Source organism: Ursus arctos, chromosome X (assembly GCF_023065955.2).
Source record: "Ursus arctos isolate Adak ecotype North America chromosome X, UrsArc2.0, whole genome shotgun sequence".
NCBI classification, from domain to species: domain Eukaryota; kingdom Metazoa; phylum Chordata; class Mammalia; order Carnivora; family Ursidae; genus Ursus; species Ursus arctos.
Window position 1 is genome coordinate 26,357,355 of NC_079873.1, and position 20,364 is coordinate 26,377,718.

The window sequence follows — 20,364 nt, forward strand, 5'->3', positions numbered from 1 at the left end:
AGATGTAGTTCCAGAGAACATACCCCAATATACTTTTGTCATCCCGCACTCTGAATCAGAGTATATTTCTAAGGCACCGACTCTACGGCATTTTGCATAGTAAATAACACAAAAGTTTATTCCTATTTTCATAATTGCAGCAGATTTTCCCTTACATCCAGAAATCACCTCACTGTTGTGCTTCTGAACAAACGGCTGCAGCCAAAGAGCATGTGATTCAGCATACTTACGGGCTCCGACAGTGGTCAGTCCAGGAGCCGGGCCGGGCTGCTTTGCCCTCAGCTCTTGAAGTAAGTGGGTTACCGCCTTCCAATCAGAGCTCAGATCTTCCAGCTTTCTCTTTAATAGAAAAGCATACATGTTATGTATTTGATTAACATCTTAAAGATAACTTAATTCACGTTATTAATTCATTTTGTGAAAACATTATTGTATTTCTATTGTATTTTACTTCTAAATTAATTTTTCTAGGTAGAGCTCCTTTCAAAGGTATTATAATTATTTTAGCCAACCACCCTACAAATATTTATTGATTGTGTCCTGCATTCAGACTCTTGCTCCAGGCACAATTTCATTTAAAGGAAGTACAGTGCAAACCTTAACGAATGGAAAACAAACACAAACAAAAAACACTGTCATCTCAGCAACTGTCTTGACCCTCTTGAACAGTATCTAGTGTGGCTGCATAGAAGAATTATCCAGAGAATATTAAAAAATATCATAATGTCCTGGCTCACCCCAGATCAATTATATTAGAACCTCTTGAAGGGAGAGGTTGGAGTACACATGGAGACACGACACTCAGAGTTCACTTCAAGGAAGGACTCTTGTTCCAAATGGTGGAAAAGATGGCAGTGGTCCTTCAGGGACAATCTCAGCTGCAGAGAGCTGCCATGGGCAAGCACGTGCCCTTACCAAGACAGCCCTCATTCAATGACCAATCAAGGTGAGGGTATAAAGGCTCGGCCCATTTTGCTCAGAGTAGGACAATTCTGAAGTGTCATTTCAGCTGCAGGGCTCTCTGTGGAGTCACCAAGCCTGTATGTGACCAGTACGGTGCTGGTATATATTTAACAACTCTCTGGGGAAAAAAAAATCCTAATTTTCATGTTTGCCAATTTCTATCATGTCAATACTCCCACCGTAGCCAGTTTTACTTTACCAAGATGTCAAGTGGCTCACAAAATGCCTGAAAATTTGACTAAAGACCCTCATGAGCAGATATGAGGTGACTCCAGAACACCAGTCATTAGCATTATGGTTACTTATTGCCAGTAGACTGTGAACAGAAATAATATACGTCAAGTCTGGGCCGAGGCTTTTAAAGAATGTGTGAGGCTTCTCTACCCTTTCCACTGGCTGGAAGCAAAGGAGTCTAAGGTCCTAGGGAAAACCTTTTCAATGGTTTGGGGAGGAGAATTAATCCTAATGCCCTGGAGCAGCAGTTCTCATACTTTGGGATCGTCAGAGCCACCTGGATTCTGCGTGAAACCACTGATAGCTGGGTCCCAGCCACACGGTTCTAGATTCAGTAGGTCTTGGGTAGGACCCAAGAACTTGCACTTCTAACAATTTTCTAGTTGATGCTGAGGCTGATTGTCCAGAACCAAAGCCTAAGGTGCTCATTATACCTAATGAGTTAGCTAAGCATTGACAGTGGACTAGATATGCATCATCCTTGAGAGAAATATGAAAATAGGTCCTTAAGTCATTTTCTGTAGCACTTTGTTCTCTTAAGAAATCCCATTTAAGGAAAGCTGCCAAGGGAATAAGTCCTAAAACAAATACTAAAAATTCATCACTTCCTAATTTATATCATCTAGGCTCTTGAGGTTTCTGATGTCTATTGTGTCTGACATGACAGCAAACCAGGGCTTTTATTTTTTTTTTAGTCCACAGTGCATTTTGTGAAACATTTATTATCATATCAATGAATATAACTCTTTATTTATTGAAACATAAGCCTTGAATCCAAAAGGAAACAAACAATACCTCTGATCAGTGAGGAATACCACCATTGAAAGTCATGTCATGTGGAAGATATTTTTCCACTCGGACCTCAGAGCTAAACGCTGAGAATATTATAAAAAGCTAATGAATTAATACAGTTTTGGTCTCCTGATTCCCTTGCAAAGTTGCAGTGACTTCACAAGGACAGAATATTACGAATAACCATGCTGATAACAAGACGTAGCAACAGATAATAGGGAGGAGATAATACACATAAAAGCAGATACTGAGAAAATGTAGAGGTCTTGGTCATTTCTGGAAGTGCTAGCAGGGCAACATATGGTAAGATCTCATCATACATCATTTAACTTATAGTAAGTCACCTACATGTGCTGAGAGAAAGAGATTGAGAGATTACAGATTGATTTCAATACTGCTGGGATCTGCCCACTCTTTCACTCAATGGGCATATGGCTCCAGAGTGGCCAAGGAGAGATGGGAGCTTTCTGTTCCGATAGTTGCCTTAGTTTCAACTGTCTTCTCACGGTGTAAGCATGTCACTGCATTGAGTTTGCTTCTAATATTTAAAGATATGTATTTATCTTACAGTCTGGCTTCTAAAAGCAAATTAACTACTTCATCTGGCTCTCAACTGAATAAACAGTGATCTGGATTAAACTTCATATTCCACGTGCATCAGTGTATAACAAAACAGAACGGTAACTGATATTTATAACGATTCCCCTGAAAAGAAACGCAAGCTTCAATTCCATTGTGCCTTAGAAGTCCCGGATTTCAGTCTTAACTCATTGCTACAGCTTATGTGATAGTTGGCAAATCAGATAAGTCACTCAGATTTATCACCCTTGAAACGTGGATATAATACCACCACCTAACTCATAGCTCTGTTGGAGCAACTAAATGAGATATTTTATGATAAAGAACTCTATGAACTGTGAAGTACTATAAAATTGTTGGTTAGTTATTATGCACTACTTAATGAAGCAAAACAGAAGAGGGTCAACAAAAATTTTCATTCAAATATTAAAATAAAAATATTTCAATATGTAAAGGACAAGGTTTTGGTTATTCTAAAAATAACATGTTTATATATTCAGTTTCCTTTTATTAATATATATATTTGGAACAGTCTATTCATTTATTTGAATGTTATCTTGCCCGCTGTTACTTTCAGATGGGTGTGTTACTATAATTTCAAATGCAGTAATTTAAAAAAATGAAGGCGTGTCCCCGATGTACCACAAACATCTGAGGACACTGTTCAGTGTCAAAAATGCAGTAAGCTTAGAATTGTATATTCCCCAAACTTTCGTAACGATTAGCAATAGATTTTGATTCAGCTGGTGACGAAAACATTCTCGCAACTTCTTCAAGTCTCACACATACTTCAGAGTTGAATTCGATGATCTATTTATTACAGAAGTTTGTTTGTTGGTCTGGTTTGGTTTTGCTTTTTGGTACTCTGGCAAGTGCCCAAATTTTCTCCTCTCCCATCTTTGCTATTAACTCCTTTCAGGTAGGAAAGCACGTTTGGTTGCAGCAACTAATGCAGTGTTCCTCACATAACGAACTTGAAGCAGGGCTCAATACAAATCTATAGAAGGTAATGATTTCTTCATCATGTTAATACTCCTTAGCCAGATTTACGGGAATGAAATATATGTCTGAATGTCAACATCTTTAAATATAAAATGAGTGGGATAATAATGATCAAGTCCCATTCTTGGATTAGAGTTCCAGAATTTGAAAAATTTGAATATACTAAGTAACTTGCTGACCCCAGGCTTTCCCCACAAGAGCCCCTCAAAAATCAACAATCATAGGAGATTCCTATTTTACCCAGGGGGAGAAACTTGGAGAGCATTTTTTAAAAATGATAAACTGAGTTTCATTAGAGGGGACCTTTGCAACTGAGCACTATGGTCCATGGTATATAAGTTGCTTGGACATAATCATTAAATGTTAAGACAATTATCTCAAACAATGTGAAATTTATTCTTTATCAAGAGCAGAAATTAATCGTAAGAAACAAATGATTTCTGAGTAGGGCTTTCCTTTTTAAATTTAAAATGGAATAGAGTTTTAAACTCGTGAGTTTGGGATTTTTCAAATTTAAAAATCTTACATGTGTCTCCTGTGTCAACATCTGGAAAGAAATGAACATGGGCTACATAAATAACTGAATCCACGCACAGCTCTATGTGCACAGACATGCCTGTGAATGTTGTAACTGAGACATCTATGTCTCTATGTCTGTCTTTATTAGTGCAATTATTACAACTGAGGGCCAGGGGTGAAATTCGAATCTCTAAATGCTTGCCCAGTTCCAGCACGAGCTACCGAGTAAGCCTCAACTGAGACTTTCCCTCCAAGTATTTCCTCAGAAAAGAGTCGACTCATATTATTAGAGTCCTCATAATGAGGACTTTTCTGTCCACTGTGAATAAAAAAATCTGCACAGTAGCTTGCAATAACCTCAAGAGATGGGAATCTGGGATGCTTATAGAAGTCATCGGACAGAATTGGTTAATAATAGTTTTGTTTTTTTTTTTAAGGTGAAGAAGGTTGGTAAAGCATTAGCAACTATTACTGGGGTATAACCTCACGCTTACCAGCAGTGAAGGGCATTGTAAACAAATCTTTTAAAGACAGTTTAAAAAAGCAAAATAATATGTGACTCTGATGGGCTGATAAATAATACATATTTAAGAAAAATGAAAAGATTCTCTCTCCTAATAGCTTGTGAATAGGCAGTGAGCTTGGAGGTGAAAATTCCAGTGAGGAAGTAAAAAATGGCCCTTTTGGTAACTGGCAGCTAGCTAGGCATGATGGCCCTGATTGAACATAAAGAACAGTCACAGAAAATAAACTGCACACAGACAACGCCAACCCAGGGCCATGTTTCAACAATACAGAGACGAGGCCACTCTACCACCACAAAAAGGACTAATATAACGCATTTGCTACTTCTTCAACAGTGACAGCTCTGCCCTACTTCAGTCCTCTCACCTTCTAGAGAAAAATTATTATTAAAGATACCCAATCACCACATTGACTCTGTTGACAGCATCTAATCCAAATGGCTTCCATTTCCCTAATCCCTCCTCAGAATCATCTAGCCAACTGAACCCTGTAAGCAGCTCTTTCTAACCCCCTCTTACTGAGATGCCCCACAGTCTCCCTGGAGAGATTTCTCCCTTGCTGCGGTAAACTAAAAATCCTAACTTTTTGATTATAGGTATGTTCCTAGTAGTCTTTGGTCGGACAGCTTTAATGACATCATACAGGGATTCAAACAGTGCCATCCATTTTGCAAATAACTTGGAAGATGGTGAGCTCTAGAATTCTGGAATATACATGTGAAGAGTGTGAGGGAACCTGTTTCACAGAATATAATACAGCAAAAGCAATATTTCTAAAAAGTGAGTTATTCTGTAACACGAGATTTAGAATATGGAAATGCTGCTCAATTAAGAAAGTAAATATAATTCAACATTTGCAATCTCATCCTCATTCCTAAATGTTCATAAGTTGCTCAAAAATCTATTATAAATCGTATTTTCCTCATGAGAAAGTGGGGCTCTCCTTATTTTCAAGCATATGTAATTGGCATTCATTCAGCCTCTTACAAAGACTTTTCCTCAGTTGTAAACCTAACTTATATTTTTAAAAAACGAAATTCTGCTACTCAAGTATTAATAAATTATAAAATCTCTCTAATATTGTTACTTTCTTTCAGTAATTCTTCTCCCAACTTCTTCTATAAGCACTGACACAGAAATTGTGTTCACCAAATGCATGAGTCAAAATGGACCTATTCATTTCGGGGGGACAGATTTATGGCTATTATCTCTCTAGTGATTTCTGATGTTATAAAAAAATTGCACCAGATAAACTAGATCATGTACCTGACAGAGCATGTATAAAAGCCCAATATTGTTATAAGTATAATATTTCATTAGGGAAGATTTTAACCAATAAGACACCATTCAACCTGCTATACCATCTAAAAATCTTCAGACATACATCCGTTGTGAGTAATGTATTAAAAATTATCAGGCAAACAATTAAACCCTAAGGAAGTTCTTGGAAACGTTATGATGTTGTTATTAGCAGAACAAACTTGTTGGAAAAAAACAAGCTTAATCTAGTTAATTAACAACAAAACAGCTGGGAAAATGAAACATCCCTGGTTGTGACTGACTTTAATTGAAAATGACTAATGACGCTGTCATTCTGCAGCTACTACTTGAGGAAACAATGCCTGGAAGATTATAATAGCCCTCTTGACCATTTGCCTACAGCAATTATTTTGTGTTAAAGGTTGGGGTGGAACACTTTGACCAAATACAGAAGGCCCCAAACACCTTACGTATTCTGTTACGTTTAAAAAGAATTCAAGAACGTTAGTAAAATAGATCATTAGATTCATGGTAACCAGATTTTGTTTTTATAATCTGAAAAGGTAGCAAAGCAAACCAGCTGGTTTCATCTCATCACTTCAGCAAGTAACCAAGACATTTTAAATCTCATTAATGTTCTCACTTCCGATATATGGAAGATGATATAAGTATTCCAAAATACAAACACACATTGAAAACGTTTTAACAGAAAGAGTAGTGTTGTAAGTTGAGATAAAAAATGAGTATCAATAGAAGAAAATGTCTTCTAACTGCTTTAGTTCAAAAGAGAGTTAAAAAAAACACCTTAAAACCAATAACAACTGTCTTTTTCTTTTTTCTTTTTTTTGGTAGTTGTCAATATTGTTGTTACTGATGGCAGTTGTTAACTGCTGCTTCTAAACTGCAAAATTACTCTGTGGAAAGTGGAATATACTAAAAAAGATTCTGTCAGCAGCATTATCATAAAATATTATTACCAAAGGGATAACTTAAGCAAAATGTTTAACAATTTATCTAATTTATCTGATCCATCTTCAATTTCTGAAGATGAAGGAACCATATACAAATCAAAAGAAATAAAACTGTGCATGTGTGCATGCATGTGTGTGTGTGTGAGTGGGGGGGGGAGAGAAAAAGGAGACAGAAAGCAAAACAAGAATGCTTTTTTCTTCAATCACATTATTCTAAAAATTCCCCAATAATTTTCCATCAGAGACCTAGTGCTACGTTTATGTCATTAGAACTGTCTCGTAACAATATATTTGACGTTTACCAGGAAATTCTCAAAGAAAAGAAGGAAGAAGTGGGTTAGTCGGGGATGACAAAAAAGGAAACTAAAAATTTACTATTTTGAACATTAAAGATATCCTAGAGAAAGTGATGAAGTGAAGGAAAAGGGGGGAAAATCAATAGGGATGAGGCCAGCTTCCAAAGAGAACTCAGCTTGGGAGGTGAGCACAGGAGCCGGACAGACAGACAGACTGATGCAGCATGTGGAGGCTCCAATAGACAGTCGGTTTCCTAAGAAACAGAATCATTCTCTGAAATGTCCTCAATTAGAATGTCTGTAAGCGGAGGACATACTAACTATCCATTTAAATACTAGATCTTATGTATATATATATATACACCATGAAGAGTTCTCATTTTCTTTTTTAAGAATATCACTTTCTTCTTCATAACTTATCATTTCCAAATGAATCTTCCCCCAAAAACAGAACCAAACTTTTTTCATGAAAATACGCTGCAGGCTACTCATACCCCTTTTTCTTCTATGAAGGGGTGAGAAATTAGGAAGTTAAGGAGAAAAGGAGTTAGGAGTAGCACAATTTTTAAATTTGGATATATGAAATGAAAATTGAAAGGGGATTTATGTATTTTTAGAGCAATGGATCACCCTTCAGAAAAATCATCCCTTGACCTTTAAAAAGAGATTTTTGATCCATGTGGCGATTTAAACAGTCCCTACAGCTTGTCGGCTTGCTGTGCTGGGTTCCATATTCTGAACTGTGAGGTGGTTTCTGAGCCTCTAGTGTGTGGGGCTCCCACAGACCCCAGCTCATCTTCAGGTGTTTCCAAGGTCACGGTCCATATGAAAAACTGCATGTGAATCAACTATTTCTCCACACCCCCACTCTCCCAAGTCAATCTTGCCCTTCTGCCTCTATCAACTTAATACGCTGATTCTCCTCCAAACCCAAGGGATAAATGGTAGAACAGGAATGAGTTTTCACTGAAGTTCTACTTCTCCTAAATGGGCTGACTTAAAAGGAAATGCGGAAGGAGAGAAACCAGAAGGAAAGGGAGTGCTCACTCTACAAGACGGTTTTAAGGAGTGCAGATGCGAAGGAAAGTTAGCACCTCTTTGCTCTTCCTTTTATTTCAGAAATCTAATTCCCCTTTTATATCACTAATGCGAAGGCAGAAAGTAGATAATGCTCCTTTAGATGGCTCTGATCTCCAAGTGACCCAGGAGTTGAAGGCTTGAGTGGGAGGTGTGATAAGTTAGCATCAAGTGCTTGGATTGTTTATAGACAATGAACACAAAACTTTTCTCGTTGACTTTAATTAAGAATTTTCCCTCTGTTGTTTTTTTAACAAAGGTACAGAAGTAAAAGTCAATTTCAGTGCATATCTGTAATCTGTAATAATTGTGCCAAACCCTGCATCAAGTCTTTGAGAAGCAAACAAGAGCAGACAGAGTAGACCTCTGGAATGATCCATTTGTTTGTTTCATTGCTTACTACCAGAGTCACTCTGTTAACCAAGGAAAGTGTCTGCTTAGGAACCGGCTTTCTTCAGAGCATCAGCAGAAACACTTAAATTTGCTGCTTTTGGGACCTTCTACAGCTCTCCAATCTAAATACCGAACACTGTGTTGCTCCATGAAAATTATCATACCAGGCTTGAAACTGGATGCAAATAATGATAATAATAAAAATAAAATAATAACAATTATTATTACTATTATTATTCTTTTGGACATTAGGAATGGTAACAAAGTATTCCTGAATAAATGTCTCAGTTTCTACACATAAATCTGTGCCTTTTAGCATCCGGTGCTTGGACATTATACGTTTAGACTAAAACTTTACATTTACCTAAAGAAAGGAGCCTTGTAAACTCTAAGAAAAACAAACAATTTTCTAGAAATGAAGCTTGGGCCAAGCATAAGCAGTGACCTCAGAGACAGAGTCTAAGTCACGGTAATGTTGTTTGCAAGGACAAACTAGTTCTGTATAATGAGGTTATTGACCTGCACTGTTTCAGAGCAGTTTTAAATGTGAGGGCGAGGCTCACTAAATCTCAGCCTGCAATGTTAGCCAGAGAAACCAGGACTGATCAATAAACAGCCACCATTCCTCGCTCCCGGGAACCTCCATCATAATGGGACCCATTGTAATTTTGGTCAGGTAGAGAAACTAAGGTAACCTATACCTAACGTCTGTTTATCACTGGACTCTCATTTGCAAATGGAAGCCATTGATTAGCTATTTTTCGAAAACCGAGCTGGCTCTCCATTTCTCTCCTTGTGTAATAGCCTGTGAATAAATGTGTCCCAGACTTCAAAATGTAGGAAAGAAGGAGAGGAAGGGAAGGTAGGAAAGGAAAGAAGGAGAGGTAGGAAAGGAAAGAAGGAGAAAGCTTTCTCCCAGGCCAGCTTTTTACAAAAGAGAGAAGCAATTACATGACATTTCACTAAAAATTCTTGACCCAATAAAGTAATATAGCCCGAATGCCGATTTTCGTCTTTCATAAGAAAAGAGTGTCACAGAGAAAAGAAAGGTCACGAACCATATTGTGATTCTTTACAGCTGTTGGAGACAGACAGTATGATGCAGTAGCTTGATTTGAATTAAGCCAAACAATATGAAAAGCATCAAGGCTGGCAAGCAAAGCAATAAAGCCTCAAAGAATTTAATCTACCTTGAAGGTGGGACTACTTTCTGTGTTGATGGCAGCACACCAGGACAGAAATGAGTCCTTTAATGCAATGACTCGTTAATAGCCTTAAGATCACAATATATAAATAGGATATGTTGATCAAAAAGACAGCTCAGCCTCTGCTATTGCGGTATAGACAATATTTCTTTACAAGTTATTTCATTGATTATAAATAGACCACGTCAATGGCAAATGTACAACAGGGGAAGCATAACCCATTATGAGGTAATGGATATTGCTAGAGGTTGCTTCATTACCTTCACTGGCTGAGTGGCTGGTTTTTCCTTGTACAAATGCTGCCCTTTAGACAAAATCCCTTCCACATCCGGCTGTTTAGCTTGAACTGCTACTTCAATTTCCTGGGGAAAAGAACACATACAGCGCAGATTAACTTCACAGTTAGCAATAAAATTACTAAATTTAAATATACCCTTGGAGACTCCACATGTATTGCGGATCAATTTCTGCATGGTACATCGGGGCACAAGAAAGTAGCTTTAGAGCAGAGAAAAGAAATAGAGGCCATTGTGGAACAGAGTAAAGTTGAAAATATTTATCCCAAATCTCCTTGAATTCTACCCTAATAGTATTAAATAGAAACACAGACACTAACTTTGTGCTTCAAAGAAATGAACCTCACATGCAATAATGAGAAATAGGACTTACGAATATGATTAATATGGATAAATGCTATTGTTAGCTTCAATAATCCCAGTAATCCTATGTTCATTTTACTTTACAAACTTCTTATTTTAACAGGATTCTTTTGGGCTTTGGATACATAATTTCGCTTCGAAATAAAACCAAATAATTCTTCCCACATCATTGTTAAGATTAAGTTTCTTTCCAAAGAGTAAACACTTAAAGCACCATGTCAAGGCTTATTAATTATTAAGCAGTCAAATTAAACAGGCCTTTTGAGGAATGATTTAACTATTTAAAAAAAACAAGTTTGTTTTCCCTTAGTCTAGAGAAGACTGAACAATGACCAAACAAACAAAAACCTCTTTAGATATGAATATAAAGTGTTTTGTTATTGGCTGCTGTCTAGCTCGCTTGAAGAGAGAACAAAAGAAATGTGCATAAATTGAAGCTGAAGGAAGTGAAGTTAAATATTACAGAAGACTTTTTGGATGGAACACTTGCTAAACACTAGGATGGAATATCGATTAATCAATGTCAGGCGTCAGTCAGGGGCTGGGCAATCTTCCCCGGATAGCAACTCCTGATTAACGCGTATCTCCCTTCCTCCCTCTCCCACCCTGGAGCCTCCCAGCACTGCTGTGTGTACGTGTCTTCATGCCACTGCTTCCTTTATATACTCCGTTTGTATCTTTCTCTCTCAGCTCATCAGAGCGGGGAGTCCTCTGAACCCAAATTACTATAACTTACAGGGCACAACAGGGTGTCTTACAGTTTATGCGTGTTCGACACACACTCCTGAAAGGGATTATTTCTTAGTTCTCATTATACTAAAAACCAGGGGATGGTGGGCACACATACGCATCAAGGCACACACCACCTTCAGGAATAATAATTATGGAGGAAAACAGGACCTAAAATTATAAGAACTTTCTGAATGATAAAAAAAATTCTAAAAGTTATTTTTTAAACAATCTTGTGAACTTGAAACGAGTTCAAATTCAGCATGGACTCTGGGAGAACTGGGTATTTCTTCCTTGAAAACTGCTTATAAGCGTACCCCGTATAAATTCTATATCTTCCTAAACTGATGACAAATAGTCAATAATTCTACCGATGTTTCAGGTATGTGGCCAAATGATGAACACCACCATCTTTCTCTCCCTGCCCCTCTTCCGCAATCCCAAATAAATAGTTCCAAAGATCGCAAAGCACTGATGCTACTATTCAGAAGGCTTTGGCACACAGAGTTAGGAGACTGCATTTTTTATCACAAGGAATTCCCTTAGGAAAAAACACATTCTAATTCATGAAATTTTCATTGGTAAATGAACATGAACAGTAGCAAGGCTGACATTAGGGCAGCCCAGATATTAGTTAGAGCTGAATTTGAAGCAGGTGCTTGCTAGATGAACTGAGGAAACGTTGGCACACCTTGTGAAATGGTCCTGGTTTGCACCTGCAGAAGGTAAGATATTCCCTCTTCAGGCCATTCGGTTAGGCCCAGATTTAGTCCTCTGATGAATGAGCACTGCAAAGTCACATCATTTCCCTTCATAGAACTGTTTCCTATTAACATGTCCTTCTGTCACTGCTAATGTCATCTCTTTGTCCTTCAATGAAATAATGAAGAGTTTAAGTACCTGGATGAGATTTACCCTTAGTCCCACAGAAATAGAGCAATGGTGAAAGAATCATGTTCAGCTCTAAATTCTTTGTTGTTATTTCTTGGCCATGTTTTGGAGAGCCTGGTCTCTAATTACACATACCTTTGATAAATCACAGAGGCCATTTGTGAAAATAAAATTCTACAATTTACCTCAATACCTTTATTTGCAGTGTGAATTTATTAGTTAAAAGGTAGGTCTGTTGTTCAGGGTCAAATATGATTGCTCGAAGGGTCAACTGTAGTAAATCCAATTAAATTCACTGAAAATACTCTTTAGTGTATTTTTCCTTCGTGTGAGAAAAATACACTATACGAAGCTGATGATCATTCTGAGAAAATGGAAGTATAAGTGAATTAAATTAAAAAAAATGATATCTCTCCAACAATGAAGGCTTGACACGGAGAAATTGAAAAGCACAGCAGAGCAAACAACCCCAGCTGAAGCACGGGACTACGCAAAAGTAAAAAATGCTGCTACAATCCTTAGCTGTGCTGAAAATGTCAAGAAACTGCTATAATGATATTAACTGCTGTAATAATATTTACAAACCAGAGTTACTAACAGTTTACTATGTGTCAAACAGTGTGTGTTTCATACATTTTTTTCCTTCATACTTAACACTCCCACAAAAGGGTATTATCTAATTTTACAGATGATGAAACTGAGGGAGACTGGGTCAGTTGTCCAAAACCACATGGTCTGCAAGTGGCAGAGTTGAGATTATAACCAGCAAATGTATGCCACTAAAGGTCCACTATATCCCTCCCTCAGCCATGTAGACGGTGTGTGTATGCGCTCTAAAATTGGCAGTCGTATCTCTTAATACCATGCTATTTTTTTCTCTTCCGGTTTGACTCCAGTACATTCTGTAATATGTTTCTAGGGTGTAAGTGAGAGAAAATCCGGTCTCTTCCCATAGAAAAGAAATAAATTCTTACATAGCCTTAAAAATGCACCAAGGGTGTCTCTTTGTGGGTTTATGATTGCCAAACTGATGATATCCAGGTCAAAGAATTGGTTTGAGTAAACCTTTTATCTCACAAATGGCCTTACATCTTTATATGATTTAAGATAAGGTGAAGGAGGTCACCACTAAAATGGAAACATAGCTAATTATAGTCGCCAGTTTTTAAGCAAAAAGTGTTCGACTTCAAAGAACGTTCAGACAAGAAAGTCTTCATAGAATTTCAAAAAAAAAAAAAAAAAACCCTCACCTCTAATAATAGCACCTTTCCATTTAGGATTTTTCCCCTGCCTTATTCTTAATATATCCCCTACACTGTAAGACTGTTCACCAGAAGTCAAGACCCTTATGATATGACTAGAGTTTTATTTCCCTCATTTCATAGAATTGACAGCTCACTACAGTCTCATGAATAATTTTAAGAAAATAATTTGTAGTAATTAGAGAATAGGGAGTAATCCCTCATTAATAATCACTAGGAGAATATCATGGTGTATTTTAAAATCTAGCCCTCACAGGTTTCCCAAATGGAGTGACATTCTAAGTACCTTCAGTCTTAGTTATTTCTTATGAAACAGTATTACTCTTATTGGGGAGTTGTTGGTCTGACAAGCCACGAATCAAAGGTTAGTGAAGAAAAAAGACTCAACAACACCTGTGAGGGGGAAAGCAGCAATTCCAATGCAAATTAATGCACACTTACATTTGCTAAAAATTGATACAGTCAATATTATATTTCTAATTTCATATTAAGCTGATTATACACATTTTTTCAACTAGAAAGTTGCCCCAAGGAAAGTGTAACAGAGAGACATTTTGCCCTGTTTTATTTTTAATTGTGTCTCCATCATTTTACCTATTGCTAGCCTCATAACACATGGATATATATGTATATATGTATGGCATACTATATATCACCACACAAGGAGGATATAAACAGCCTCTCACATATGTTTCAACATTCATTTATTCTTTGTTCATTTGACAAAGATGGACTGAGTATTCACTGTATTTCAAAGTCTTGGCTGAATACTACAGGGCATAATGTAGTCCTTTGTGAAGGATAAAGACAAACGATCACATATTAAACTTAGAAGGCAACAGGTAGAACAGCCAGCTGAGTGCAATGTACAGTGGGGCACAGAGAAGGAACTGATAAGTTCTGTGTTTGAGGGACAACAAGAGGGTGGGGGCTGGCCTCACAGCTGAAGAAAGGCTTGAGCAAAGGCTTGGAACACAGAGAGCTCAGGCACCTGGCTGACAAAGGGAACAGATGATATAAAGTACTGCAAGAGGGAATCTGGGATCTGCAAGACAGGAGCCAGGGGCAGCACAGTGAGCCCATGTGGGGCAATGGGAAGAGATCGCACAGGAATAGAAGGCAAGAGCCAGGAAAGAAGGATCTCTTACACTATCCTCAGGACCTTAGTGGAGACTCCACCAAAGGGTTCTGAATGAGGGAATCACACTTTGCATTTGAATTGATGTTCTAAAAATGAATATATATGAATACATGAATAGACAGAAAAAAAGATCAACTAATGCATGGTTTTTCATTCAGATAAGCTGGTGTGAATGAGATACGTATGCTGCTACCGAAAAAAAAAAAAAAAAGTTCAGGATAAAAATGACAACTTTCTCCTTAGCAAACTTAAGTGACCATTTCCTCAGTTTTCTAATTTATAAAGAGTATTTCTTGCCATTTGGCTATTTTGTCAATCCCCACGATCAACAATTTTTTCTATGAACTCTAAGATAGCATGGATTCTAAGAACCATTATTATTTTATGAACTGCTAAGACAGTTAAAAAAACAGATTTTGTAGACACTATTATGAGATATATCTCAATCTCAGAGAAGTTGAAATGTAAAAAAAATGCACTTTTGAAGTCATGGAAATTCTAAGATGTTGGTGAATACAATTGGTTTATTACTTCATTATTATTCACTGACTCCATAAACATGTCTACACTGTGAGTGACTACACTTTCCTCCCCACTGCCTTTGGTCTTTACCATGTGCCTTAATTTGATCAATGAACTGTGAGCAGAAGAGACTGTATGACAGCTGTGAGCTGGGTCTTTAAAGACAATTTAAGATCAGCTCGTACCCCCGTTCCTGTCTTCTATGATGAGAGAACAATGTACCATATAGGAGTTGCTCTTTCAGCCTGGGTTCTGCAATAAGAAGACATTTGAAGCAGATCCACAATTTATTATAAGAAAACCTGAACGTGATCCACAGTGTGAAGTAAAGATGCAGCTGATCTATAGACGCACGAGTAATAAATGCTTGTTGTTAGAAGTCACTGAGATTTGGGGCTATTTGTTACTGCAGCAAGAGCTAACAATTACAACATTATAGTGAAACAGCCAAACAAACAAACAAAGATATGGGTCCTGGGATGAAAAACCAAAGTAAACCTCTAAAATAAATGTACCCTGGTCACATATTTCGGCTGCCCCATCTCTCATTCCACATACAAACTGTTTGCTAAAAAGGGTAGCAAGAAACGAAAAATGAAATGGAATCAATATTGTGTTAGAGCCTGACTTCTCTGGCCTAGATTGTCAGGCAGACTCTGACAAATGAAGGCTGATGGATGGAAAAACACAACATTATGCAGTTGCATTTCTTTCTCTTTCCCCTCATACTGGGTGAATGTTCTTTTATTTATCTACAATTAGGTTTGCGAGACCACGGCAACGCAGCTCTCCTTCACTGTAACTGCATGCTGTCAAGTACGTGCCAAGCTGATTGACAGAGAATGACAGGTTCTCTCTTTCCATTCCGAGCTAATCAAGGGCAGCCCACCAAAGGGAGGCTTTTTTCTGATTTAGAGATTTATGGATTTCAAAAATAATCTGTCCAAATATACAAAGTATAATGCAATATTGATTTTTTTAAAGTGGCAAGTGTTATGAAACCAAGAAGATATAATCTACCAAGGTACATACTTGGAATGTTCAAGGCCAATAAGAGAGTGGACATAGGTGTGACCATCAAGTAATGAGATTGATATTCAGAAGCCACACTTAGAAGCCCTCCACTCATGAAGAAGGGGTTTCAGAGACTTTTGGGCAGAATTATTCTGACAAATGAAATCTTACCAACAGATCCCCAACATATTAATTCATTCAATAAATACTGACTAAATATAAGAACACCTCTTATGTTATGATTAGCTTAAGTAATGGATATTTAACAGTGAATGAAACAGACAAAATTTTCCTGTTCGCACAAAGCTTGCCTTCTAATGGAGATGATGGACAATAAAATACAAATTATGGTACCTCAGAGGGTGAAAAGTGCTAAAGAGAAAAAAAAAAGCATCACATAGAGATAGGTATATGTGTGGGGTGAGGAAGGATGGGAGGGGCACATTTGAGAAGGTGTGGAGGGGAAAGGCTCACTGAGAAGGTGGTCTTTGAATAAAGATTAGTTGGAAGTGAAAGAATGAATCAAGCTGCTCTCCGGGAAAAGCGATCCATGCAGAGGAAACCATGAGTGCAAAGGCCCAGGGGCAGCAGTGTGTCTGGCATGTTAGGTAAAAAAAAAAATGAGGAAGCCTGGGTGACTGGAGCCTAGTGAGAAAGGGGAGAGTAGCAGGAAGCAAGCAAGAGAGGCTGGGAAGGGTAAGCCCCACAGGGCAACTATGTGAGGACCCTGGCCATTACTCTGTGTGAGATTAGGAACCATGGGAGGGTTTTCAGCACATGAGTGATGTGATTGGACTTATTTTTTTAACAGATCATTCTGGCTGCTGTGTGAAGATGAAACTGGAGGGAGGCAAAGAAGAGACAGTAGTTATAAGCAAATTCCCAAGGGAGTTAGTTGAAGCCACATCGTTTGGAAGGAAGTACTTGTTTGGGGAAACCTGATACACTTACTCTGAAACCCTTTATACATATAGTTTTTGAATGAGGACTAAATCTCTGATCTGGTTAAAGCCATACTTTAACCAGAGTCATTTACTGAAAGTGGTGCTCCCTAGGTTTTACTACCTTCCTAAGTCCTAAGCAGTAAAGACTGTGGGCTCTAAAGCCCAGCTCTGTAAGTTCTGATCCTGGCATGAATTGATTATTTTCAACAGACACGATATGGCCCATAAATCCTAAAGTATATTCTAAAACCTTTGCTATCTCATCCTTTTCAGAAAAAATTAGCCAACCACTGATCTAGAGAAATGGGTGGGCTTGGGATTTGTGTCTCTCAAAACCTTCAGTTGCACAGAAAAAGTATACGGGTAGTTTTTTTTTTTTAAGATAAAATATGAGAAATATATTTGCCCTTTATCTCCTCATATAGACTCATAGAGACAGTCAAACAATTTATAGTTAGACCTTACAGCAGGGCTCAACAAACATTTTCTATAAGGGGCCAGACAGTAAATCCTTAGGCTTCATAGGCCATATGGTTCCTGTCATACCTGACTCCCGCTGGTGCAGCGTGAAAGCAAACATAGGTAATGTAAACAAATGAGCCTGATTGTGTTCCAATAACACTTTATGTACAAAACCAGGTGGTGGACTGAATTTGTCCCTTGCACTGTAGTGTGTGGACTCCTGCTTCAGTGTATTACAGTGCTGTTGGAAGTAATCAGATCAGGGACAAGAACATCTGGGTTCTAGACTTAGTGATTCATAAGTTGGGGCAAGTCACTTAAAATCTCTGAATTTTAGTATTTTAGTACCTGAGAATTACAGATAGCATTGCCCCTCTACACGAAAAGCTGACCGACCTTTGAAGAACTTTTCTACATGGAAACCTGACAAAGTTGGAATGTTAACCATGTTAGTAGGCAACATCACTACTGCTAAAAAAAATTAAAAAAAAAAATAAAGACTGATGGGTAAATTACACCTGGCTTAGGAGTTCTACTAATGAACTACAAATGTTTAATGGAGAGCCATAGTTGGGGGGATCCCCTAAGTATAGTAACTCTTGTAACTGAGCAGGTATCTTTCATGAATCTTGGAAACTCTACCTATGCCACAAGACATTGACTCCTGGGGCACATTAGTCTTCCAGGCCAGAGTTGACCCGGCACCTTTATACGAGTCTCCTTCCTTTGTACCTGACCTGTCATCTGGGAGTGGGAAGATGCCGGCGAAGAAAATGAAAAATCTCTTGCAGTGCTCTGTGAATGCTGCACAAACTGCTGTGAATTCTAATCCCACTAAAGATAGATGCCTGATCCTGCCTTCCTGGGAAGCTGCGTTTCTGTTCCTGTGCCCTTTCAAGTGAATTTGAAGTTGAATGTGGTTAATGGGAGCCTCATTCAGTTGCACCTAAGAAGACTTGCTGATGGGCTTTATAATAATCATGTCTAGGACCCACATTTTCTTTCCACAAATTAATTGCTCTAAAATTGGGACACATTTTATAAATGATGGCGTGTCACAGTCTAACTGACAGCACCTCTTTCTTAGTGACAGATAAAATAATGATGCATATTCTAATCAATGGTGTCTTCGCAGCAATGAAATATGGTATGTGACCAGGATATTCATAGTAGGTCAGGATCAAATGATTTAGTATATGCAGAAGTAATACTAACTGCTACCATTTATTGAGAATTTACTAAGTACAAACACTCTGCTATGCACTTAACATAAATCATTCTAGTTAATCTCCCTCAAGCTCTACTGCAGAACCTTTCACCACATATAACTGTCATTTTTTTCAGATTAAAAAAGAGTCACAAGAGGTGAGGAAACTTGCCTAAGGCACAAGCTAACAGATGGTAGATTTGAACCCTGGTTTGTCCGAGGCATACCCTGCATGCTTAATTACCATACTATATGTTCTATGAATTTTAGTATATTCCATGTATAGAGTTGGATTTTCCTTGATAAACCACAGGGTTTAGAACCAGAACAAAGTATTTTTGATTAACATATAATTTTAAAGTAGGGTTTTTCAACCTCAGCACGACTGACATTTTGGTGGGAACAATGATTCGTTGTAGGGAGCTGCCCTTTTATTGCAAGATATTTGGCAGCATCCCTGGTCCTGATTCACAAGATGCAAGTACTACTTCCTTCCTCCCCCAGGTGTGGGAACCAAGACAGTCTCCAGACACTGACAAATTCCCCTGGAGAATAAAATCGACCCTGGCTGAGAACCACTGAATTACTGAAGAGATAAATGAGCACACGAAAGAATGTCTCCTCATGGTCTTCATTTCCAGTGTACATGAAATAGGATGATTTAATATTAATATCCTTTTTCTCCTTTTCCTTGTATGGAACATTGTTTGTAATGCCATCTTTTATATATTTTTTTCATACGCACTACTACGCGCACGATGACTTAAACCTCATTTGAACTCAGTTCTGATGAATTCTAACAAAATCGTAGGTTTCAGTTTCTGGCTCAATTATTCCTAAAAACACCGCTTGAAATACCCAGACGGATTCAGGGACGCAGTGTATTCTGTGGAATAGAGAGGCCTATGGAACAGAAGGTGGTCTTGCTATTTCAGAGTTAACCTTTTTCTTGCATTGCACATTTGCCTTGGCCAGCGATATCTGCATTGCTTTAAACTGATATAGCACAATGCTGAATTTATTATCCATGTGACAACTGGACATAGTTCTTGAAGTCTTGATAGAGAGTATTTTTTAATGTAAGTATTATTAAGCACTAGAAGTTTCTTTTTAAAATATAAAACAGCAGTTAGGGTAATTTTCAATAAAAGCAAAGAGCAAGTCAGTACACCTGAAACTAATATAATATTGTATGTCAACTACACTTCAATAAAAAAATTCAAAAGAAAAAAGCAATTCAACTCTGACTTCATGATTAACACACATCAAGTAAAATTAAAGATGCTTTGTTTTTTACTATGAAGTGCCATACCAAAATTATAGTTATTATCTAAAACAACTCTTTCTAAAGTCTTCCATAAGCTCAAGCAATCAAATGGATAACTGGATTAAACTTGTGTTTAAAAAAAAATAGCAACGACAACAAAAAAATCTGAGGTTTCTCTTTTTTTTTTTTTTTTTTTTTAAAGATTTTATTTACTTATTCAACAGAGATAGAGACAGCCAGCGAGAGAGGGAACACAAGCAGGGGGAGTGGGAGAGGAAGAAGCAGGCTCATAGCGGAGGAGCCTGATGTGGGGCTCGATCCCATAACGCCGGGATCACGCCCTGAGCCGAAGGCAGATGCTTAACCGCTGTGCCACCCAGGCGCCCCTGAGGTTTCTCTTCTGAGTAGTCTTTCCTTAAACGTGTATGAAAAACAAAGCTAACATGAGGGT

General features: G+C 37.9%; 1 protein-coding gene across 17 annotated transcripts in view; it reads right to left on the bottom strand.

Annotated features, from left to right (window-relative positions):
* The window catches only part of DMD (dystrophin), a 2,358,181-nt gene that overhangs the window by 654,411 nt on the left and 1,683,406 nt on the right, over nucleotides 1-20,364 (bottom strand). For all 17 annotated transcript variants that reach the window (XM_057310259.1, XM_057309646.1, XM_048213297.2 and 14 more), the window contains 2 exons: nucleotides 10,076-10,177; nucleotides 231-339 (listed from right to left, as the gene is read on the bottom strand). In XM_057310259.1, the coding sequence (XP_057166242.1) occupies nucleotides 231-339; nucleotides 10,076-10,177 (211 nt within the window). The remainder of the gene's footprint in view (nucleotides 1-230; nucleotides 340-10,075; nucleotides 10,178-20,364) is intronic.